We start from the raw sequence: 25,592 nt of genomic DNA, 5'->3' as shown, positions 1-25,592 counted from the left end.
ATCTCTGACATGCTAGGGAGCTTAGGAAAATGGTTCTAGCATTATATAAATGACAGGTATTGCTATTAACAATGACTCAAGATTCTCATGTTTTTCGGTATCCTATGTGCCATTCATTCTTTCTATTATACTGAGGTACTTTTGTTTTATGGAAAACTGTTGTATAAATGTCATTTTAAAGTCTCTGCTGTCAAATTTTGTTGTTTTTCTAAGACAGCAGCTGTGGATGTGGCTTAAAAACTGATGAGTATCTACAATGATGAGCCTTTATGGAGCAATGAAAGGCTGCTTACAAATTGTAGCCACACTTGCAATGAATTCTGTGTGTGTTATTGTGAATCCCTAAGGGTGACTTTTTTCAGCAGGGTGAGTTAGGATGGTACAAACTGAGAGTTTCTATTCTGGTAATCTTCTTATGACTTTAAGGAATTTGGAATATTTTGCTTGACTGTTGTAATGAATCTCTAAACATATTATTTGGATATGTGGGAAGGTAAATTGTAAGATACATTATAGACATGGTTTCTGTCATCAAATATTTTCGCTCACAGTAACTACTATGTACTATGTATAATAGCATTTATAGATGATGCTTTACCTCTAGTTACTGTCTAAAGATATAAATGTTGGGTTATTTGAAGCTACATATTTCCAGCTTATACATATGAATAGTTTTAGGCACAGTGTATGTACCTACTTATATTTCAGAAAAATAATGGGTTGTTTGTTTGTTTGTTTGTTTGTTTATTGTTTTGTTGAGACAGAATCTCGCGCTGTTGCCCAGGCTGGGGTGCAGTGGTGCGATCTCAGCTCATTGCAACTTCCACCTCCCGGGTTCAAACAATTCTTGTCCTCAGCCTCCCGAGTAGCTGGGATTACAGGTGTGTGTCACCATGCCTGGCTAATTTTTTTGTACTTGTTTCTTTCTTCTTCTTCTTCTTCTTCTTTTTTTTTTTTTTTTTTTGTGACAGAGGTTTGCTCTTCTTGCCCACACTGGAGTGCAATGGTGCGGTCTCAGCTCACTGCAACCTCTGCCTCCCAGGCTCAAGTTATTCTTCTGCCTCAGCCTCCCAACTAGCTGGGATTACAGGTGCCTGCCACCAAGCCCGGCTAATTTTTGTATTTTTAGTAGGGACAGAGTTTTACCATGTTGGCCAGGCTGGTCTCGAAATCCTAACCTCAAGTGATCCACCTGCCTTGGCCTCCCAAAGTGCTGGGATTACAGGTATGAACCACCACATGTAGCCAGGAATATGGTTTTAATATGTTATTGAGACATATAGTGAACTATAATTATTAAAAGTGGTATTACTCTGAAAGACATCACCTGGATCTGACCTACAAATAATAAGATAGATGTGATAATTTTTTAATCAAAATATACCTAGAAGATAAATTTCTCAAAATAATCCTGGGAAATGTGTGTTTCTTTTAAAGCAGAAGAGAAAAAAGGAAGGGTGGAGTAGCAGCAGTTGAAACAAATGAGGAATCCTGCTCCCCACCCCACCCCAAAGCCCCACTATATATGTGGGGTTATGGTTAGTATTTCTGGTGTTAGAGTGTGTATTTGCCAATCTCTGAACTATTTGTATGTATGAATCTCATCATAATAGATTCACATTCTTCTTAAAGGCAATGCTTAACATGTTTCCTAATCATAAAATGTTGATATTGAAGATTTAAAAAAAATACAGGTTGAATATGCTGCTTAAAATTAGCTGCTGCTTTATTTTTAAACATTTAGAAAATTTTGTTAAATTTAGTCTCATTCTTCCTACAAAAGAGCTTAAACTTTGACAGTTAACAGCTGTTCTTTTGTGTGGGACATGTTTTCCTGAGGATTTTTGTGCACATTAAAAATAACCATTTTTATGAATTGTAGTTATTATTCATAGTCACTTTTAAAAAGATATAAAAGTTTTCCAGTGAGTTACTTCTGATTCATAACCAAATTTTAGCAGAGCAGATGTAGACTACCAGTGGAATAATTAGCCAAAAAATATTAGGGGGCTACAGATCCCTTTGTGTATGTTTAATTTCTTGGACAGCTTATATGAATAATTAAAGTGTTGAGGCAGTTAAAATTTTTTTTTAGCTGTAGTCACTAGGGAAGTAGAAATATTATTTCCAGCAAACAGATGGCTTTCCTAGTATTGGTCCCCAAAAGCGCCTACTGAGGTTCGTGTTTATGTTGGATCATTTCCTAATCACACCAACTCAGTATACTTTTGAAAGATCACACCTGGTAACAGAATATGATGTAAATATTAATTGACTTGGTGAACTTGAGAGCTTCCAAAATTGTTAAGTGTATGTAGTTCCTACATCCCTGGGGAGAGTAGTCTGTTCCAATGAGAGAAATCGCCTGGTAGCTAGTACTTTACTTTTCTTATCACAAGTCCCCTTTTTTTATCTTTCTGCTTCAGTTGTACTCTCAGGGATTCCCAAGCTGCTACTTCTACTTTTTAACTCTCATTAACTCTGTCATCTACATGCTATTTTCATTTCTGCTTAGTCAGACGACTACCCCATTCTGTACTTTGAGGCACTGGTAGGTTTTTGTTAGAATTAAGGATAGGATTCCATTGTGTATGGGGAAGATTTTCAGAGAATACAGTGATGCCGGGGCTTAAAATGACAAAATCACATCTTTTCTAAGCTCTATAATGAAGCTTTTTTGGAGATTTCACTTGCTAGTAATCTTTCTTTTTTTAAAATGTCTGTTTTCTTTCTCCCATTGGAAATTAAAACACAAACACAAATTGGGAATCTACATGTATATTTATGCTAGTGAAATTTCAAAAATAGTCAAGTATTAGTGAAGTGGACACATTGTCGGAGTAAATAGATGGGGGTTCATCATCTCACGCCCGGAAAATTTAGGACATGGACACGTGCAAGGAGTTTAGGAGTGGAGATTTAACAGGCAAAAGAAAGAGAAAGGAAAACAGCTTTCTCTCTAGTGAGAGAGAAGGGACTTCGGAGAGGAAAAGACCGGCCAACTGCAGATGCACTGGATTTTATAGTCAGGTTGGAGGAGGGGATGTCTGATTTACATAGGACTCACAGATTGGTTTGATCAGGTATGACATTTACAGCGGGAGGCTGGCTCTCCCACCCTAATCTTATTATGCAGGTAAACTTTCCCCTTGGCCGGTGCCATCTTATCTACTCCTTACTGTACACATGGCTGACAAAGAGAAGGGAAGATGGAGCCGCTATCTTGAGCATGATTGGCACAACTGCTGGCATCTATGTCTGTAGCTTGATTTTACAGGCTGCTCTTTGTGAGAAAGGAAGATGGTTTGGGGCTGCTTTTCATTAAAAGGAAAACCTTACTGAGGACTTCCGTACCCTCACTGTCTGCCTAAGTAATATCTTCTTAACTCTTTTATCATTAGGATTTTAAAAACAGGCTGTATTGGCCGGGTGCTGTGGCTCACTTCTGTAATCCCAGCACTTTGGGAGGCCAAGGTGGGTGGATCACCTGAGGTCGGGAGTTTGAGACCAGCCTGGCCAATGTGGTGAAACCTCGTCTCTACTAAAAATACAAAAATTAGCTGGGCATGGTGGCATACATCTGTAGTCCCAGCTACTTGGGCGGCTGAGGCAGGAGAATCACTTGAACCCGGGAGGCGGAGGTTGCAGTGAGCTGAGATTGTGCCACTGCACTCCAGCCTGGACGACAGAGCGAGACTCCGTCTCAAAAAATAAAAATAAAAATAAAAAATAAAAATAAATAGTAAATAAAAATTTTTCAATAAGGAAAAAAATTTTGGTGCTTTACATGTGTTGCCAGGGTAATGGTGGCAGCATTTGTTGAAATGAGGTGGTCCTGAGGTAAAAGGCACAGTAGAGGAGTTGAGTTAGTTTGGGGAGAAGATTTTGGTTCTGAACATGTCAACTTTGAGGTTCTTGTGAGAAAGCTAGATGAAGATATCCAGTGGCCAGTTATATGTGGCGATTCCTGGAGCTCAAGAGAGAGGTCAGGGTCGGAAATGTGCACTTGAAGACCCATAGATGCTAATTAGAACCTTGGGAGTGGGCAATATCTCTTTGATAGAGTTAAGCAGAGACAGACTTGGCAAGCACCAAAATTTAAGGAATGGGTAGAGGTATAGAAGCAGTTAAAAGAAAACTGTTAGCAAACAAGGTAGAATAAAAGCCTCAATAGTAGAGCGTTACAACAATGAAGACAGTTCTAGAAGGAAGTACACTGGTCAGTGGTGTCAAATGCTGCAGTGAGGGTGAGGTAAGTTTAAATGTTCATTGGATTTAGGATTTCAGAGACCATGGCAAGAACAGTTTGAATGAACTGGTGAGATCTTACTGTGGTTGAGTTGGAGGTGAGGAAGTATGCAACTCTTTCAAGAGCAGTGGCTTTGAACACGGAGAGTGGGAGTGGAACCATAGGTGTTAAGGTAGAGCTTTGAAGATGGAATAGGCTTGATATGTTTAGATGCTGATTGGAAGGAACACACGAAGAGGGAAGATATGAGACTTTTATTGGTAACTCCTATTGCTGCCTTTTCTGTAACCTTGTGCTGCTTCTCATGTGTTAATGGAAAGCCTGAATTAAAAGGGAGTTACTGAAAGTGGCACACATTCAGTAATTCTGTGACCAAGAGGACATTTACTAATTCGATTCTCTTTTAGAGTCTACATCTGCTGTTTCTTTCTTTCTTTTTTTTTTTTTTTTAAGATGGAGTTTGGCTGTTGTTGCCCAGGCTGGAGTACAATGGTGCCATCTCGGCTGACTGCAACCCCTTCCTCCCGGTTTCAAGCGATTCTCCTGCCTCAGCCTCCCGAGTAGCTGGGATTACAGGCACATGCTACCACACCTGGCCAATTTTGTATTTTTAGTAGAGACGGGATTTCACCATGTTGGCCAGGCTGGTCTCGAACTCCTGACCTCAGATGATCCACCTGCCTTGGTCTCCCAAAGTGCTGGGATTACAGACCTGAGCCATCGTGCCCAGCCTGCTGTTTCATTTTAATCAGAAAAAATATTCTGTCTTTGTCTCCGTCTCCTGGAGGAGTGATGTTTGTGCTTTGATTCTTTCATATTTTTGCTCAGTCCTTCTAATACTAAATGAGGTGATGGACTCAGTTCATTACTGTGAAGCCAAAGATATTACTTGTCTTTGGGATCTTTATCCATACACTGTAAGAGCCATGTGGCACATACATCAGTTTCTTTTTTTTTTCTTTCAACTAATTGCCTCTAGACTTTTGATTGCTTGCTCTTATCAGTAAGTAGAAAGTTAACACGTACCCCAATACATGTGACTATCATATTGTACTGTACTGATATACTGAAGTATGTACATAAATTTGAAATTTTAAAAAATATTGTGATAAAGATGAGGTAAACAAAGCTTTTCACCTCAACAACAAAAAGTTTGTTTGGTTGTTTTTTGATTTTTGTGTTTTGGTTTTTTTTTTTGAGATGAGGTCTCACTTTATCACTCAGACTGGAGAGCAGTGGCATGATCATAGCTCACTGCAGCCTTGAACTCCTGAGTTCAAGCCGTCCTTCTGCCCTAGTCTCTCAAGAAGATATGAGTTACAGGCACGTGACTTCATGGCCCATGAATTTAAAAATTTTTTTGTAGACACGGAGTCTCACTGTGTTGCTCAGGCTGGTCTTAAACTTTCTGGTTTCTAGTTATCCTCTTACCTAGGCCTCCCAAAGTATTTGAGGTTAGATGTGAGCTACCATGCCTGGTCTGTAAACAAAGTTTTAAAGATATTTTTAATAGTTAATGGCAGGAACTCATTTTATCATCACAAGTTTTTGTGTGTTTGTGTGTGTGTGCGTGCGCACGTGCACCAGGCTCTGGAGTGCAGTGGCGCAATCACAGCTCACTGCAGCCTTAACCTCGGGGGCTCAAACCATCCTCCCACCTCACCCTCCTGAGTAGCTGGCACTACAGGTATGAGCCACCATGCCCGGCTAATGGTTTTAAAATTTTTTTGTACAGACGGTATCTCGCTATGTTGCCCAGGCTGGCCTCAAACTTCTGGACGCAAGTGATCCTCCCACCTCAGCCTCCCAAAGTGCTGGGATTACAAGCATGAACCACTGTGCCTGGCCAATCTTCACATGTAGTTTTTAGTGAGAACAATGTGTTTGAATATCACTTCTTTTTATCTTTTTTATTTGAATATCACTCCTTTAATACTTTGTGATAGAGTCATTCAAAGGACTGGGTCCAAGTTCATTTTATTTTGATATAAGTAAGTGATTTTCTTAGCTGAAAAGCTGTTGTTTAAATGCCATGCTTAAGTGTTTTGATTTACAGACATGTCTACTAGGTACCGTACTACAGGCAGCTACTTGTCTTCACAGGAAAAGTAATTGATTTGGGGACCTTTTTGTATAGAGAAAATGAGTAACTCATCAAGTTTCACAACACTTTTACTTCTAAGTGCTTTGCCACGAGATAAACAGCAGACCTCCATGTGGTATAAGAGATTTTCATGGTTACTGTCTGTCTCATGATGATGTATTGTTTCATAAAAGTAACTGTATCTATTACATTGGCAGTACTTTGTGCCATTCTGCCTTTAATTTCTTGTCTTGCTAATGTAAGATGGAATGAATGAATGTCTTGTGTGATGGAATTTCAGTACACTTTCTACAGAAATTTGTTTTATTTCGGTTAAAGCAGCTACTTGCGGAGCAGATAATGCTCTCACTGTTATTTCATAAAATGCTTTTATTAAAGAAGTCAAAAAACTCCCTCCATGAAGACAGAGACCTTGTCTTTTTGTTCAGTGCTCTAGCTCTGAACCTACAAGAGTGGCTCTCGTGTAAGACGTAATAAATTTTAACTGTGGAATGAATTTGTAGTTGAGAATGTTTTCCTGTAGATACTTTCTTACAAACTTTTATATTTCATTAAGAAGCCAGCAAAGACTATAAACTAAGGTGTATTAGAAAAATGGTCTGTACTACCAACTTTACGACAAATTTCTCACACTAGACAATTTTTCTAATACTAGTTTCCCCACTCTGCCCTATGATCTTCAACAGCTTTTTATGTGCTTATTTATACGGTAATTTGCTCACAGAAAAATACATTTTGGTTTATGTCCATATGCTTTCCAAAGTCATATTTCAATTTTTCTGCCATGACAGGAAAGACAAGTCTTTCCTCATGGTATTTGGCTATTTATCTTACACTATTATAGAAAATAAACCTTTGTTGCAGTGAGCTGAGATCGCGCCACTGCACCCCAGCCTGGGCAACAAAGCGAGACTCCGTCTCAAAAAAAAAAAAAAAAAAAAGAGAGACATCTGAACATAGATAGTTAAATTTAGTGAAGTTTTCCAAAGTACTGAATTAAAAATTATGACTTTAAACCTTGCTCGGGACAAGAAACCTACAACCTATAGACATGATAGGTGAACAGTTGATTAAAGAACATTACGAGGTGAGGATGGAGGGCATATAAGGGAGATAACATTCTAGCAAGAAGAAACAGCAAATTTAAAGACCCGCAGGCAGAGTATGCCTGGATTAGATGTGGCATGTGAAGTAAAGACAGGATTCAAAGATGATTCCCTGGTTTTTGGCCCGAGCAATGGTAATTACAGGGTTGCCAACATTTAATATGGGAAACAGATTTTAGGTATGAAGTTGTGAGATGAGGCTACATATAAATGAATGATTTGCTTTTATGGCTTCTGGATTTTGCATGGTGACAGGTTTAAAAAAATCTCAGGTTAGCCAATTCTTGGTAAGAAACATGGTTTTAACCCATTTATGCCAGAGGTTGCAAAATTTTTTTTGTGTGTGAAAAATCAGACCTTGGTGATAGCCTTCAGCAGTAGGATATAAATAACTCCCACAAGCTTAGCATTCCAATAATGGAACACTAGGCACAAATGGGTTAAATAACTGTTTTACTCTAAATTGGTGATAGTTAGGGAAGAGGAACTAATTTATTCACTCAAGCCATACAAAATTATTAATATAAAGGAAGAGAACTTTCCTGGAGTAAACAGAAGTGTTTCATGCATTAAGTTTGGGTTACCTGAAAAAATTGAGATTATTTTGCTCTACCTTTTAATATGCTAACTCCCTGGTCCATCCTGTGGATTTCAAAAGTATATGTGGAAACATTGTGTACATTAGTGTGTGATCTCTGACACTTGAGGAACACAGATACCTAGACTATTGAGATAGTAAAAGGGAATTAGGGAGTCCTGAAGGCAGATATTCATACTAACAGGAAGAAGACACAGAAGTTTTTGATCACATGCTTAGGTCTCCAGGCATCACTTGAGAGAATTTTTCTGAGAGTGCTTTGTTTATTTTTTGGTAGGGGGTAGGTGATAGGTCTTGCCCTGTTGCCCAGGCTTAACTCACGGCAACCTCTGCCTTGCAGGCTCAAGCAGGTCTCCCACCTCAGCCTCCCGAGTAGATGGGACTACAAGTGTGTGCCACCACACCTGGCTAATTTTTGTATTTTTTGTAGAGAGATGGTCTCACCATGTTGCGCAGGGTGGTCTTGAACTAGTGAACTCAAGTCTTCTGCCTACCTTGGCCTCCCAAAGTGTTGGGATTACAGGCCTGAGCCACCGTCCCTGGCCTTGAGAATGCTTTTTATGTTACGAACAATACAGGACATAGTATCTATCAAAATAGCTGCTATATATTACTCGTTTTCTCTACAACTATGTATACCTTCCTGTATGAGCTTTCTGTTTTGATAGTACGTTTATGTATTTGGAAATATGTGCATGCCAAATAGGCCCCACTGCTAGTTTTATACAGGTTATGCAGTAGGGTCACTTTCCATGGCTATTAACTTCTAGGTGTTCTATTAAGAAACAATGTGTGCTAAGAGCTGCTTTGGGTCGGGGGGAGGTGTGTGGTTATGGTGGGGAGTTCTCTTTCATACTTTCTTTGGAATCACAGTGAATTGACATTGTGATCTTTGTGTATTTAAATTGTTTTCGATTCAGAGTAGCATTAACGTGTACTCCTGCATCTTTGTCCTAGTGGTAGCAGTTTTAGCATTGTTTTCTCTATATAATGGGAGTTTACCTTACTGTCTTTGTCTATTTGGGCTGCTATAACAGAATACCATAAACTAGGTAGCTTATGAACAATAGAATTTATTTCTCACAGTCCAAGACTAAGGTGCCGAAGGTTCAGTGTCTGGTGAAGGTCCCTCCTGTGGTTCATAGATGGTGTCTTCTAGCTGTATCTACACATGGTGGAATAGAGGGTGAAGGATCTCTCTCAAGCCTCTTTTCTAAGGACACTAATCCCATTCATGAGAGCTATGCCCTTATAACCTAATCACCTCCCAAAGGTCTTTCCTCCTGATGTTGTGACGTTAGGGCTTAGGATTTCAACATACCTCTTTCAGGGGCACACAAACATTCAGACCATAGCACTCACCTCATTAAAAAACTCAAACAAGGCTGGGCGTGGTGGCTCACACCTGTAATCCCAGCACTTTGGGAGGCTGAGGTGGGTGGATCACCTGAGGCCAGCAGCTTGAGACCAAGGAAGGAGACTTGAACCTGGGAGGAGGAGGTTGCAGTGAGCCCAGATCGCGCCATTGCACTTTAGCCTGGGCCACAGAGTGAGACTCTGTCTCAAACAACAACAGCAGCAGCAGCAGCAGCAGCAACAACAAAAACCTCGAACAAAACCAAACAAAAACTATCCGGGGCATTCTGGTAGGACCATGGGTACTGCAGGTTCATAGGGCTTGTTTTGTCTAATGCATGCAGAAGTCTATTATAGTGCCATGTAAGTTCTGGGAGGACATTGCTTCTTAGAGACTATTTTCATTAAAATTAAAATCTAATCCAGTATGTAGCCTTAATCATTAATCCATTGTTTTAGTAAGGTTTGTTTTTGTTTTCCAGCCTCTTATGTACTAGTAGCTTTGTTAAATAGTGGAAAGTGTAGCAATTCCTAAAAAACCCGATGGAAAGGAAAGTATAGCAAAACCTGGTGGAAAGTGTAGCAATTCCTGAAGCTACTACATCAGCTACTATTTGCAACAAAGAAAGGCACTTGTATATTTTCAGTCTTTTTTCTTAAAATATTCATCTGTTGCTCAGGTTTTTTCCTTTAATCATGAAAAGTTTATTTCCAGTTGCTTCAAAACATTAATATGCTAGGAAAAAATTGTCTATGAAGTAACAAGATTTTCATTTATGTCATCCTCATTCCCCTATTACTAGCTGCCTATGCAGTAGATCACAGCAAGGAAACATACATTATATCAGAACAAACTTTTTATTTTGATTTGATTTGTTAAATGCATGCAGTGGCAAGTATTTGTTTTTGGAATCAGAGAGACCAGGCTTTAAATTCTGGTTCTGCCACTTAAATGTCTCTTCCTGCAAGTTACTTGACTTCCTTAACCTCAGTTTCTGTGTCTATAAAATGGAATTATTATGCCTATCTCATAGGTTTGGTAGTAAATAAGTTAGATAATACATTTAAAATATTAGAAACCTTTGTATATTTCAAATATACTAATAAATCTTATTTGCAATTGTTCTTGTAATTCACAGTATTCTTTTTTTTTTTTTTTTTTTGAGACGGAGTCTTGCTCTGTTGTGCCCAGGCTGGTGTGTAGTGGTGCGATCTTGGCACACTGCAACCTCTGCCTCCTGGGTTCAAGCGATTCTCCTGCCTCAGCCTCCCGAGTAGCTGGGATTACAGGCACCCACCACCACGCCTGGCTAATTTCTTGTATTTTTAGTAGAGACGGGGTTTCACCATGTTGGTCAGTGTGGTCTCGAACTCCTGGACCTGAGGTGATCTGCCTGCCTTGGCCTCCCAAAGTGCTGGGATTATAGGTGTGAGCTACTGCCCCCTGCCACAGCACAGTATTCTTTAGATCATGATATAATATATGCGGCCACCAGGGACTGTTTTCAGCAAGCTTAATGTTTTCACGTTATTTTTATATCCCTATTTTATTTAAATACAAAATATTTACTAGAAGGCAGGATTTTTGTTTTACCATGAAATATAGATCACAAGGAAAACATGCAAAATGTGGTAAATTAGAAATTTGTATTTTTATTTATTGGCAAAAAAAATTTTTTTTTTTTTTTTGAGACGGAGTCTTGCTCTGTCACCCAGGCAGTGCAGTGGTGCGATCTCAGCTTATTGCCACCTCCACTTCCTGAGTTCAAGCGATTCTCCTGCTTCATCCTCCCAAGTAGCTGGGGACTACCGGTTCATGTCACCATGCCCAGCTAATTTTTGTATTTTTAATAGAGACGGGGTTTCTCTATGTTGGTCAGGCTGGTCACGAACTCCTGACCTCAAATGATTGGGTTGCCTTGGCCTCCCAAAGTGCTGCAATTACAGGCCTGAGCCACCGTGTCTGGCCGGCAAAGAGATTTTACATGGGAAACTGATCAAATAATTACAATATACAGAAACTGTAATTGTATTTAGATTCTTGTGATGTAAGGGGGATACAGGCTTTTTTCCTTTGGGTACAAATAGAGATGGACTGTTTTCTATTTAGATGCCATTAAAAATTTTTGTACTTTTCTACTTTGCCTGTGACATGTAGTGGTTATATAAAAGATAAGTGAAGACAGCCTGGCCCTTGATAGTTTGTGCCTCCTTGGGGACTCCAGGTACACTTACATAAACTATAAGGAGGAACACCATAGCTCACATAACAGGCATTTCCCAAGGAGTGTTGAGGTACACAAGAAGAGGGAATGGTTAATTCAGACTAGGGATTCCAGTGAAAGCTTCAGGAAGGGATTTCTTCTTCTACTTCTCAGTTTTAAACTTTTTAACTAAGTTAGAGGAAGATGAATTCTAGAGATTTGGGGGCAAGAGATTTTGTTAAGGAATACCTGAGTACTGACTTCCTCTGACCCTCCTGCCAATTCAGGATGCGGTTCTTGTTAGAGATGAATTTGTTCAAAAACCACGAGTGCCCAATGTTCGTAAACATTCCTTCAACTGGAAGAAAACAGAATATCAATAGAAAGGTAAGCCTGAGTGGAGTCCCTGTAAGAATGTGGCTATTTTCTCACCTCTACTACAGCTGGACCTGCAGAGTGTGTCACTGGCAGCTGTGAGTACTTTTAGCTAGGGAGCTTGTGGCCAAGGTAAGTCTGCCAAGACAGGCTGCACATGCAGTTGGGCTCTGTGTAGCTAGTGCCATTCAGCTTAAGTTCTGTATCAGTAGCTAAGTAGAGTAGGAGCTAGATCAGGCTCCTAGATTGGGAGTGAGAAAGTAGGAGAGTGAATCTGTGTGGCTTCTTCCTGTCTGTTCCATTTGAAATGTTGCACAAATTCCATTTCCTTCCCCAGAGATAACCACTGTTACAAATTTGAATATATTCTCCCAAATTCTTTGTGTACTTAAAAATACATGAAAGTATATAAATACAGTTTGGGTTTTCTTTATTTTTACTTTTAAAATTTATAATTCTTCTTTAGTTCTTTTCTTATCAGTGTATATTTAGGGTTGCCCCCCTCATAATTTTGTGTAGTATTCCATATCCATAATATAGTTGTAACAGTATATTTAGCAAGTTCCCATTTGGTGCCCAGCTAGATGTTTTTCTCTTTTAGAAACAACACTGTAGTGAGTATCTTTGTGTCTCGTATGTTTGAGTATTTTTGTAGGACAGATACTTAGAAGTGAAATGGCTAGTTACAAGGATATGTGCAGTTACACTTTTGATAAGATACTGCCAAATTGTTCTTACATTGCTGTTATCATATAGTAGTGTCTGAGAATCGACTAGATACAATTCGGAGTTGGAAGGAAGAGGATTCCACATAGAGAAGTGTGCATACAAGCATGGAGGTAGCAGAGCCTAGTGGGGATGGTGAGAAAGGGAGTAAAGAATCTGGTGTAGAGTGTGGGAAGCAGAAGGGCCTTGTGAAGGTGAGCCCAAAAGAGTAGGTTAGATGAGACAAAAAAGTATTTTTCTTTTTCTTTTTCTTTTTTTTTTTTGAGACGGAGTCTCGCTCTGTCGCCCAGGCTGGAGTGCAGTGGCCGGATCTCAGCTCACTGCAAGCTCTGCCTCCCGGGTATTTTTCAATGTTTTGCTTGGAACTTTAAATTTGAAGAAACAGTGGAGCCCTTTGTAAAGGTTTTAAAACAAGAGCTTTATTTCAAGAAAATAGCTAGTGATAATTGTGAAGGCTAGGCTTTTGAGGATAGGTGATTGACTATAGGACTGTTATAGTGATCCTGTGCTGTAAGGAAGAACTTAATGAAGGCCGAGGCATTAGAAATAAAAGAAAGGCATCAGATTAAAGTAGTGTTACAGAGTTAAAATCAGTTTGTAAGACTTGGCTTAGGATGGGAAGGAAAATGGTTGAATGTCGTGGCTGTCTGAGAGGATGAGTAGTGCCACTTAACGAAGATAGAAATAGGAGAAATAGATGGGCTGGGCGCGATGGCTCACGCCTGTAATCCCAGCACTTTGGGAGGCCGAGGGGGGCGGATCACGAGGTCAGGAGATCCAGACCATCCTGGCTAACATGGTGAAACCCCGTCTCTACTAAAAATACAAAAAAATTAGCCTGGCGTGGTGGCGGGCGCCTGTAGTCCTAGCTACTCGGGAGGCTGAGGCAGGAGAATGGCGTGAACCCGGGAGGTGGAGCTTGCAGAGATCCGAGGTCGCGCCACTGCACTCCAGCCTGGGCGACAGAGTGAGACTCCGTCTCAAAAAAATAAAAATAAAAAAGAAATAGGAGAAATACGTTCGATTTGTAAAATAACAAGGGAAATATTTAGAAAATTTATCAAAATATAAGGAAGAAAGTAAGTTACTATCCATTATTTATGTATCTCATCAGGTGTGTTCAGTTTATTTATTGTGGCAAAATATACATAAATAAAATTTACCATTTAAACAGTTTTAAACTGTACAGTTTAGTGGTAGTAAGTACATTCTCGGTGCTGTGCAACCATCACTACCATCCATCTTGAAAGCTGTTTTCATCTGCCCAAACTGAAGCTCCAAACCCATTAAATAACAACTCCCCATTGCCCCCCAGGTCCCTGGTAATCACCATTCTTTTTGTCTCTATGAGTTTGACTACTCTAGGTACTTCATGTAAGTGGAATCATGTAGTATTTGTCTTTTTGCGACTGGCTTACTTCACTTACCATAGTATCTTAAAGGTTCATCCATGTAGCATTGGCAGAATTTTGTTTCTTTTTAAAGCAGAATAGTATTCCACTGTATGCATATACCACATTTTAAAATCCACTCATTGGTAGGTAGATACTTGGGTTACTTATGCTCAGATGTTTTTTGTATGTTTTTGAGGGGGTATTCTGTGTGTGTGTGTATATATATATATTAATGATCAGAGAGTGAATTGCTTAGTTATTAAAGAATGAATATAATAAAACTGAGTTTGATAAAACTCTACAAACCACTGCACTCTTATATAGATCCATTGTTACAAAATAGTGTTGTTTTCAAAAATGACGATTACAGAAGACCATACATTGTACTGTGCAAATACATCATGACCACTGGAAAAATAGTATAAAATATGTATCCTACTAGTACTAAGTACCATAATGGTCAAAGGTTTAGTATAAAGTTAATAGAAGACCTGGGATTCTTAATATATGATGATTGGCTTATCATAAGGAAGGGTAATAGGTACAAAATTACATACACTTTGAAGTGTCCAAAACAATGAAGGTGTAGTATATGTGCTAGTCTTTGAGTTTCCACACAGGTGACTTTACTAACATTTCTTTCTGTATTTTAAAAACAGTCCACTCAGTCCAGGTGCAGTGCCTCATGCCTGTAAGCCCAGCACTTTGGGAGGCCAAGGCAGGAGGATCACTTGAAGCCAGGAGTTTGAGACCAGCTTGGCAGCATAGTGAGACCCCATCTCTGCAAAAAAAAAAAAAAAAAAGAAAAAGAAAGTTAGCGGGGTATGTGGTGCATGCCTATATAGTTCCAGCTACTCAGGAGGCTGGGGCATGAGAATTACTTGAGCCCAGGAGGTTGAGGCTGCAGTGAGCCATAATTGTGCCACTGCACTACAGCCTGGGTAACAAAGTAAGATCCCGTCTCTTAAAAAAAAAAAAAAAAAAAGTCCATTCATTTATTCAGGTTTGAGGCAATGGGTTCACTACTGCTCCCCACTTCCCCAGTTCATTGTGTCATCACTATGTTCCAGATATTGTTCTAAGTGCCTTACATGTATTAAGTCTTTTCCCCCCTCCATTATTTTTACCCTAATTTTTCAAAAGGAGAAAGTAAGTCATCTAGAGGTTAAGTAACTTGCCTGAAGTCTCATAGCTAGTGAGTAGTGGATCTAGGAATCAGACCCAGACAATCTTCTCTTAAGCTTTGCTGCCACTCTTAACACCTTTGTCAAGGTGCTGTCATAAGTGCTGGAGGTACAGAAATGTACACACCTGAAATTTTTTCTTTCTTCTTTTTCTTTTCTTTTCTTTTCTTTTTTTTTTTTTTTTTTGAGACAGAGTCTCGCTCTGTCACCCAGACTGGAGTGCAGTGGCACAATCTCGGATCTCTGCAAGCTCTGCCTCCCAGGTTCACGCCATTCTCCTGCCTCAGCCACCCGAGTAGCTGGGACTACAGGTGCCTGCCACCATGCCAGGCTAATTTTTTGTATTTTTAGTAGAGATGGGGTTCCACCGTGTTAGCCAGGATGGTCTCGATCTCTTGACCTCATGATCTGCCTGCCTCGGCCTCCCAGAGTACTGGGATTACAGGTGTGAGCCACAGTGCCGGGCAAAATTTTTCTTGATCTCATGGAATGGACACATTTATATTTATTAAATGTATTTTAAAATTTCTCTTCTGATTAAAATGTATAAATAGACATACAAAAATATGTAATGTAGGAAAATACTATATATAATTAGGTAATCATATGTAATTAACATATTACCATGTTACTTCAGTATTATTTAACAAACGTTTCCATTGTATGGATGTGTCATAATTGAACCATTCCCCTGTGTTGGAAAGAAATACCCAAGCCTTTCCTAATAATCATATTGCAATGACCGTTATAACACCTTCATCATTGTCGTTTCAGATTACTGTATGAGGCTGTTTATGAAAACATTAGTTATTGGCATCTGTTTCTAACTACTTTCCTGAAGTTTATGCTTTAGCAGTAGTTTGCTAGTAGTTATTTGATCTCATAATTTCATAAACATTGTGTGTTGTAAATCAGTAGTCAAAACCAAAACAATGAGAATTTAGTCATCAAAAAAGTGGGCCTTATTTATATTAATTTAATTTTTCCGCTTTCAGAGTCTTTGCTCTCCTTGATACTGGCATCACAATGTATTTTTAGTGTATTAATACATACAAAGTTTTGAATTATAAATGTGAATTTTGATGTAAATACAATTCTCAAAATATTAATATATGCCACCAAATAAGTTAATTTTAAAATGGAAAATTGGATATACCAAAAATCATTTTAGATTCTTATTATCATTTAGCAGTGAATGTGTGTTTTTTTGCTATTCTGCCTGGAAGCGCCATTCCTAAATATTTTCTTCCATTCATTCAACAAATATTTGTGTGCCTACTGTATTTGATGGCATATCAGGTATACCTGCCATCATGAACTTTCTATATTTAGCTTATCAACCATATATTCAAAGTAGAGTTTGTAACATTTTCACATATTTAGTAGTTTCTAGTGCCTACTGTGTTGCAGGCTTTGGTGGTTAAGTGATGATAGGTTTACAGAGATGAAAGACAAAAGTTACACCCTTTGGACCTCACAGCATAGTAAAGGAAGGAGACTATAATAATTAGCACGGAAGTAGAATGTTTTCTAGACAGTTTCATAGGTGTTTTTTTTTTCTTTTTTTTTTTTTGAGACACAATCTCACTGTGTCACCCAGGCTGGAGTGCAGTTGTGTGATCTTGGCTCACTGCAACCTCCGCTTCCCAGGTCCTGCCTCAGCCTCTTGAGTAGCTGGGACTACCGGTGTGCGCCACCAGCTAATTTTGTGTGTGTATGTGTGTGTATTTTTAGTAGAGACGGGGTTTCACCATGTTGGCCAGGCTGGTCTCAAACTCCCGATCTCAGGTGATCCATCCACCTTGGCCTCCCAGAGTGCTGGGATTATAGGCGTGAGCCAACGCTCCCAGCCTCATAGAGTTTTAAATATACATTACTGAAGATAAAAATAGAGTGCAACTAAAGATAAAATAAAGATTTGTAGTTCTGTATAGGATTCATTTGTCTGGAGGAGCAGAGTGTAGGAAACAATGTGATATCCTTTCAGGAGTGTGTGTGTGTGTGTGTGTGTGTGTGTGTGTGTGTCACATTCAGAGCCATTAAGTTGTTTTAAGTAGGAACGGGAAGGGGCCAGAGGGATGGACTAATGTATAAAATAATCAGTTTGAAAAGATGGTTGTGGCTGCAGGCAGAGATTTCATTGGATCGGGTCCCTTGTTTCTGTTCTTCATTAGTTTCTTCGCACCTACTGTGGTAGAGTTCTTTCCTATATGTAATTCTGTCACCATTATCAGCTTTCTGAAGAGTGACCTACATTTTGTAGTCTGCATTCCCCACAATCTACAGTAAATCTAAATCTTAAAAATATGCAATTTTTTCTGACAGTGGATTGAAAGATTTTCATCAGTTACATCTACTCTTTCAACCAGGAAATAGTTTCATTTTCTCCTTAGCGCATACTTTTTAGCCCTAGCTGGGAAACTTTCATCTTCCATTCTTTACACAAGCTGTTCCACATTCCTAGAGTATAACAGAACCTTTCTCATCTACTTCTCTCATAGGAAGCTCTTTATGGCTTGCCTGTATTAAAATTTTGCCTTATCAGTCATCCTAAAGTAATTTAAATTGCTTTATGACAGTAAATGAATGTATTTATTGATCAGTTATCAGTTAGTTTTACTTTGTGTAGCTTGAGTGTTCTTTCTTGTAGCTACATGATGCCACACTTGTGGTAAAAGCAGTGTGAATTCTTAGTAGATTTAAAATGTGATATATATACTTCTTACTATACCATTTCTAAAAATGAAATATTTTTTATGTTTTATGTAAGAAAGGTGGGATGGGGTGAGGAGGAAAGGAACAGATACCTGCCAAGTCAGTCACAGAATGGGAGTAAAACTTGATGGTTAGCTGTCTGTCTGTTCATTTTTATGAATGCTATTATAGAAGTAAGCTTTAGAAACTGGAGCTGTTTTCAGTTTAATGACATCCGTAGAATTAACCTGATTCATTAATATCAGCATCAGGAGGAGCATTGTTTGAAGAATCCCCTACCTGGTCTATTAATCAGTTTCCTTTTAGACAGGTTGTATAGGTGATTTGTGGCCCTCATTCACAGAATAGAATAGTGGTCGTTGAGAAGTGGACCTAGCATGTAGCAAGTCTTCAGTGTTTTAAGTAATTTTTATTCCTTGAGAAGAAAATTGAAGAAACAATTGGGGCAAAGAGATTTGTGGGGTTTTACTAGAAAGATCTCGATAAAGCAAGGACTGTCACTCCACCCCTCATTCATATGAGGGTTCACATTAAAAATGACAGTGTTACACAGTGGTAGCAGCAGCTTTTTTGTTTTTCTTAGTCATGGCAGCAGTTAACACAGTGCACTTAGTGGTTTAACATACCAACACTTAAGGCCTTGTTTTTTGTTTTTGTTTTTAAGTCATTGAAATTATGAGACTATCATTCACATGGAAGCATTATAGTTCTTCGGAACCATTATGATCTCAAAACGAAAGGAGAATGATACAGATACACTGGCTGAGGTGTTTTGAGGTGCATCGAAGTGTTCCGAGCTGTGACTTACCTTAACATGTTCTTGAAGTACCATGGCGTGGATTAAAAGGTATGCTTTAGAAATCTCCCAGTGACCCCAAGGTCATGGATAGAATGAACACTCATGATTCTGTATTTAGTTATTGCATATTTAAGATATTCTGTATTTAGTTACTGCATATTTAAGATATATAACTTTTGATTATAGATGTGGTTATGGATTTATGGTAGTATTTTTTGTGACAAAAACCCATGGATTTTCTTTTTCCTTTATGATATATGGTTATAGAAGATACTGTGGTAAATATTTTCCCTAAGTTTTTATAGTAATGGGCTGTAATTTCATTCAACAAATAGTTTAGGGATTATTCATGTTTTACTCTGTAATTATCTTTTACATCATAGACTAGTTCTCTACAGAACTGTCATTTTATGGTAGCCTGAATAGGAAATAGTTGGATGAAGTCTTCAGTTTGGGTACTAATTTGACCAAACAAAACAATTTTTATTTGGGCCATTTAGTACAGTTTTTTTCTTTTACAAAGAATTTTCACTTAAAGGAAAATGAGTTATTTATTTATTTATAATTTTTATTTATTTGTTTTTGAGATGGAGTCTTGTTCTGTTGTCTAAGCTGGAGTGCAGTGGTGCGATTTCGGATCACCGCAACCTCCGCCTCCCGGGTTCAACCAATTCTTCTGCCTCAGCTTCCTGAGTAGCTGGGACTACAGGAACGCACCACCACACCTGGCCAATTTTTGTATTTTTAGTAGAGACGGGGTTTCACCATATTGGCCAGGTTGGTCTCGAACTCCTGACCTCGTGATCCACCTGCTTCGGCTTCCGAAAGTGCTGGGATTACAGGCGTGAGCCACCACACCCAGCCTATTATTTATTTATTTTTTTGTTGAGACAGAGTCTTGCTCTGTTGTCCAAGCTAGAGTGCAGTGGCACGATCTCAGCTCATTGCAACCTCTGCCTCCTGGGTTCAAGCAATTCTCCTGTCTCAGTCTACCGAGTAGCTGGGACTATAGGCGCCCGCCACCATGCCCGGCTCATTTTTGTATTTTTAGTAGAGATGGGGTTTCACCATATTTGTCAGGCTGGTCTTGATCTTCTGAACTCAGGTGATCTGCCTGCCTCAGCCTCCCAAAGTGCTGGGATTACAGGTGTGAGCTACCACACCTGGCCAAAAATGAGTAATTTTAAAAATTAATATTGTGATTATTGTTTATTTAACAATGTATGTATGCAGTTATTCATTTGTTTGTGGTATATAGTTTTGCTGTTACTTGTGGTTACTAGTATAGTAATTCTAGTCTTTATAATACCCATTTAACCATCAAAAACCTTTAAAGTTTTTATTTTTGTAAAATTTTGAGTGACGTAATAAGTTTCTTAATTATATGAAATCTTGGAAACCTGGTTTTTGTACTCTGTGTTTGGTATTAAATGCTCTTTTTAAAGAGTGATAGAAGTGAATGGAGAATGCTGAATTCATTAATATTACATCAGATTCAGAACTCTCTTTTAGGTAATAGAAGAAACAATATTGGGAAGACAAGTTTAAATCAATCATGGATAGATAAGTGTAATAGAAATAGAAATAGAAGTGGACTATAAATACTGGTATAGTCCATGATTTTTGTCAGTTAGTCTACCTTAATGTTAAAATCCTATTGGTATGTTAGCAGTTATATTCTTAATGGAATTTACTTGTTAAAGTAAGATGAAACTGCTTTATATTAAACTCCAGTCCATAATGACAGTGATCTAATCAAGTTCTAAGATAGAATAATCTGCTTATTAGCCAAGGCAATCAATCAGTTCAATCAGGAATTTTATGTCTGTTGGGACAGAATAGTATCCACCCTCCAAAAAGACATTCTTGGACATAATGGTTTCAGGATAGTGTTCAATGTGTTGTTTACAAAATTGTTTCTTGATAATACTTGCTATCTCAACTTTAACATTTCTTTTTGGGGTAGCACTTGAGAATCCATTTGTTTTGTTTTAACTCCACAGAGGTTTATGATGTACAGCTAGAGTTGGGAAGTCCTGTTCTCTTTGGAAGACCTTTTTTTTTTTTTCTTTCTGAAATAGAGTCTTGCTCTGTTGCCCAGGCGGGAGTGCAGTGGTGTGATCTCGGCTCACTGCAACCTCCACCTCCCGGTTCAAGCAATTCTCCTGCCTCAGCCTCCCCAGTAGCTGGGAATACAGGCGCGAGCCACCATGCCCAGCTAATTTTTTGTATTTTTAGTAGAGACAGGGTTTCAGTATGTTGACCAGGCTGGTCTCGTACTCCTGACCTCATGATCTGCCCATCTTGGCCTCCCAAAGTGCTGGGATTATAGGTGTGAGCCACCGTGCCCAGCCTGGAAGTCTTTATAGCTTTGTAGTTAAAAGCTTACTTAGACCCTGGGGTCACCTCACCTGCATTTCAAACCTAACCCTTCCCTTGTTATTGTGACAGGTTCTAAGAGTGACTTGAGAAAACCCATACATTTCTATATTTTTAAAAAAGCATATTGTTATATAATTGTATAATATGAATTATATATAGATAATTGTACATATACACACAGTGCAGGTTTGGGCATGTAGGAAGCCAGTGTCAGATTAAGTGTTGATTATTAAATGAAGTACACTGGTATAGTCCATGATTTTTGTCAGTTTGTCTACCTTAATGTTAAAATCCTTTTGGTATGTTAGCAGTTATATTCTTAATGGAATTTACTTGTTAAAGTAAAATGAAACTGCTTTATATTAAACTCTAGTCCATAATGACAGTGATCTAATCAAGTTCCAAGGTAGAATAGGTAAGAATTTTTTTTTTGTAGAGGGTGCACTATTACATTTTTCTTATCCTGACTGAGTCTTGTACTCTTCTATGCTATTCCTAGAGTAAAATAAGCCATCACTATTTGACTGATGTTTTCAATTCTTTGGGCTTTTTCTCATCAGTGAAAGAAGGTGGCCACTGGAATCTGCTACTTTATCCATGATCATCTTATCCTGCTGGGTTGATTTCTGTGTTTTCTAAAGCTGTGTTTTTCAAATTGCAGGCTTCAGCACATTCATGAGTGGGTAAAGAAAAATTCAGTGGGTTATGACCAGCATTAGAACATGTATTAGAATAGAAAATAAAATATCAGTGCATTGAATATAGAAAAGAATGTATTTCTTAAAACTTCTGTTTTAGTTGTATCAAAAGATTGAAATAAAATATATACACATTTATGTGGATATTGTGTAGTTCCACTAAGTGTATGTTCCCCTTAGTCATAGATGTCCCTTAAAAGTGGTATTTCCCTTAGTCATAGATGTCCCTTAAAAGTGGTATTAGTTTTATATTATTTTGTGCCTTCTGAGAAGAAGTGATCAGCATAAGTTTCAGTGTGCTTTCTAATGGTATGCCAGTCCTCTACGTTACTTTCAAGGGTCCTCCTACCATCTTTTATTTTTATTTTTTGAAGTAAAGGTTATTAGAGAATAAGGAATAGAAAGAGAGTAGGAGAACACAGCAGCAGTGGCTTTTGAGTGACATTAACCAAGGCTGTTTTATTAAGTAGAGTGATGTAGTATCTTGCCCCTTGGCATGCATTGTGATGGTTATCAACTCATAGATTAGTGGTTTTCAAACTGCCAGTGGTAGCACACTCTGGAATCAATTTAGTAAGCTGCTGCCTCCCATGACCCCCTACCCCCCAAATGAAACAGAAAAGAACAAAATAGAAAATGTTATGAATGTATCACACAATATATACCTTTCTAAAACTTTGTGTCAGTGGCATGTATATGTATGGGATTGCAGAGACCTAATTTCTAGTGATCATCAACTGGAAAACTGTGAAACTCAGTCTGATAAATTCCTATCGCCAAGCTGACCTCAGCCACAAAAGCCTCAGATTATCTAAGACAAATATTACCAGATCAGTCTTTTTTTTTTTTTTTTTTAATCTCTGATGGTAGAGAACAGTTAGTTTGCTGTAAAACTTTGGTTTTGTTTTTTTGTTGCTGTATCGTTTTGTGATGTGTGTGTGTGTTTGCCCTGGTAAATATATATATATTTATTGATTTTTATTTATTTTTTTGAGATGGAGTCTTGCTCTGTCGCCCAGGCTGGAGTATAGTGGTGTGATCGCGGCTCACTGCAACCTCTGCCTCCTGGGTTCAAGCGATTCTCCTGCCTCAGCCTGCCGAGTAGCTGGGACTACAGGCACATGCCACCATGCCTGGCTAATTTTTTGTATTTTTAGTAGAGACGGGGTTTCACCATGTTAGCCAGGATGGTCTCGATCTCCTGAACTTGTGATCCACCTGCCTCGGCCTCCCAAAGTGCTGGGATTACAGAATTGAGCCACTGCACCCGGCCTGCCTTGGTAAATATTTAAAGGTTCATATATAAGAAATATACAGTACATCCTGGTTGTGGAAGGATTTACCCTTGCTTTGCATTGATGGAAGAGACTCATGCAGTTAAAAAAAAAAAAAAAAGCAAATAGCCTGGGCGCCATGGCTCACGCTTGTAATCCCAACACTTTGAGAGGCTGAGGCAGGTGGATCACGAGGTCTCGAGTTTGAGACTAGCCTGGCCAAGATGGTGAAACCCCATCTCTACTAAAAATACAAAAATTAGCCAGGCATGACTGGGGGCGCCTCTAGTCCCAGCTACCTGGGAGGCTGAGGCAGGAGAATCTCCTAACCCAGGAGGTGGAGGTTGCAGTGAGCTGAGATGGCGCCATTGCACTCCAGCCTGGGTGACAGTGTGAGACTCTGTTTCAAAAAAATGAATAAATAAGTAAAATAAAAAGAAAATACAAATAAAATGATGATGCATACTAAAACCTGTCAGTTCAGGCTGAGCGTGGTGGCTCACACCTGTAATCCCAGCACTTTGGGAGGCCGAGGTGGGCGGATCACCTGGGGTCAAGAGTTCAAGACTCTTGGCGAACGTGGCAAAATCCCATCTCTACTAGAAATCCAAAAATTAACCAGATGCGGTTAATCTCAGCTACTTGGGAGGCTGAGGCAGGAGAATTACTGGAATCCAGGACACAGAGGTTGCAGTGAGCCGAGATTATGGCACTGCACTCCAGCCTGGGCAACAGAGTAAGACTGTTGTCTTAGAAAAATAAAAATTAAAAATAAAACCTCTCAGTTCACTTTTCATTTTTTATATGTTAGGACTTGTTTGTATAATAGGTGCTTCTTTAATTCAGAAGGCAAATATAAAATTTAAAGTTGCAAAAAATTAAGCATAAATCAAATACATTACAGATATTGAAGGCAGTTAAATGTTCAAATGTTAAACTTTCTGTTTTTGTGAAGATTTCGATAACATTTAAAATTTTATTTTTCTTGGATTAGTTCCTGTGCCTACTGCAGTGTCCTCATAACAGCAGATGTTTGCTTTATAGATTTATTGAGGATGATCACAGAGTTTTTGGTGAATATTTTAAAATAAATAAGGCTTCAAAGCAGGGTGATATCAGCATATGTATATTTTAAGATTGTCTAAAATATAGTTTCTTTCTTCTTAGAAAACAGTAAGAGGATGAAGACTTCTGGTAAATTGTTTCATAGTGGTGGAATTGTACATTAGTTTTCTACACTTGGGAGTTGAAAAATGGAAGAATTATTTGCCAAAAGAGGAGGACAAAAGATAATACGCATAATTCATCTTTTTCTGCAAGTTCTTGGAAATTGAGTCAAAGTACATAGTTCAGTTCTCTGAATTGGGCATGATATGCTTTTCAGAAATCATGTTTTGAAATTATAGAAGATAAATAACCTCTCCCAATCAGTGTGTTAACTACCCTGATGATGGTTGCTTGTCTTTGTACAGATGTGTGCAGGCATACATTTTCAGTGGTGGAGGCAGTAAATGAAAACATATGGATTCAGAGTATAGAAGAGTTGAATTTATTTTTTTCTATTGCTTTGTTTCACCAGATTGTCCCTATTCCACATTAACCCCTTGTCTTCTCCCAGATTATCCAACTCTTCCTAGTCTTTTCCATAGCATTGGTTTGGCTTTTTGGCGATATATGAGAGGATTGCTTTCCCCCCCGCCCCTTAAGTTATGTTTAGTCACTTCAGTCTTACCGCTTTCCACCTCATGCTGCTTATCCTGTTGGAAGCACAAGGTTTTATGTTGTCTCTCTGTGGAATTTGTTTCTTCAAAGCTTTGTCTTTTTCCTTTGGTTGTCATCATGCATGTTAGCAGCTTGTATTCTTTTTCTTTGGTAAATTTCTCCTCCTAGAGTGTACTTTAGAAGGAAACTAAACTGCATTCTAGTTTAGTTGGCCCCAAACTGAGATCAGTAGCCAGAGATGGCACCCAGGGGTGATGAGGGGATTAAAAATGCCTGTAGAAGTGTTGTTGGCAGCAGCTAAGCAGCTAGATTAATCAAATGTGCATGAAATTTAACTTTAAATAAACACCTTTATTGTTGAAGTTTCAGTGGAAAAACTAACTTGAGTGGGAAATTCTAGCCCTGGGGCAGGGATAGGCCAGAGATAAGTAACACAAATATGCTTATAAAATGGGGGTGACTGGGTGCAAGCAGAACACACTGAAAGCATTCATATTTGAAATAAACAGTCACTGTCTCTGTAGGGAGCCAATTTTCAATCCTTGGTCTACTTTCTAAATCTATTCTTTCCCCCACCCTCATTAACAGATTTTGCTTATTTTGTTGACTCCTGTATCTCCATCCCCTGGGACAGTGAATAGTCATAACAGGTATTCAGCAAATATTAGTCAAATGAATGAACTTTTGATAATACTAGGTTTTTAAG

General features: G+C 38.7%; 1 protein-coding gene across 12 annotated transcripts in view; it reads left to right on the top strand.

The window, feature by feature from the left end:
• The window catches only part of LOC105487819 (recombination signal binding protein for immunoglobulin kappa J region), a 269,442-nt gene that overhangs the window by 179,258 nt on the left and 64,592 nt on the right, over nt 1-25,592 (top strand). For 7 of the 12 annotated variants that reach the window (XM_011751436.3, XM_071093772.1, XM_011751435.2 and 4 more), the window contains exon 2: nt 18,676-18,858. The exons of 4 other annotated variants lie outside the window; for them this stretch is intronic. In XM_011751436.3, the coding sequence (XP_011749738.1) occupies nt 18,842-18,858 (17 nt within the window). In that variant the 5' untranslated portion in view covers nt 18,676-18,841. Of the gene's footprint in view, nt 1-1,523; nt 1,539-18,675; nt 18,859-25,592 lie in introns of those variants that run through there. One more of the 12 variants, XM_071093773.1, reaches the window with a different exon arrangement.

This window comes from Macaca nemestrina, chromosome 3, assembly GCF_043159975.1.
Source record: "Macaca nemestrina isolate mMacNem1 chromosome 3, mMacNem.hap1, whole genome shotgun sequence".
Taxonomy (NCBI): Eukaryota; Metazoa; Chordata; class Mammalia; order Primates; family Cercopithecidae; genus Macaca; species Macaca nemestrina.
This window is presented reverse-complemented; position numbering and strand designations above follow the sequence as displayed.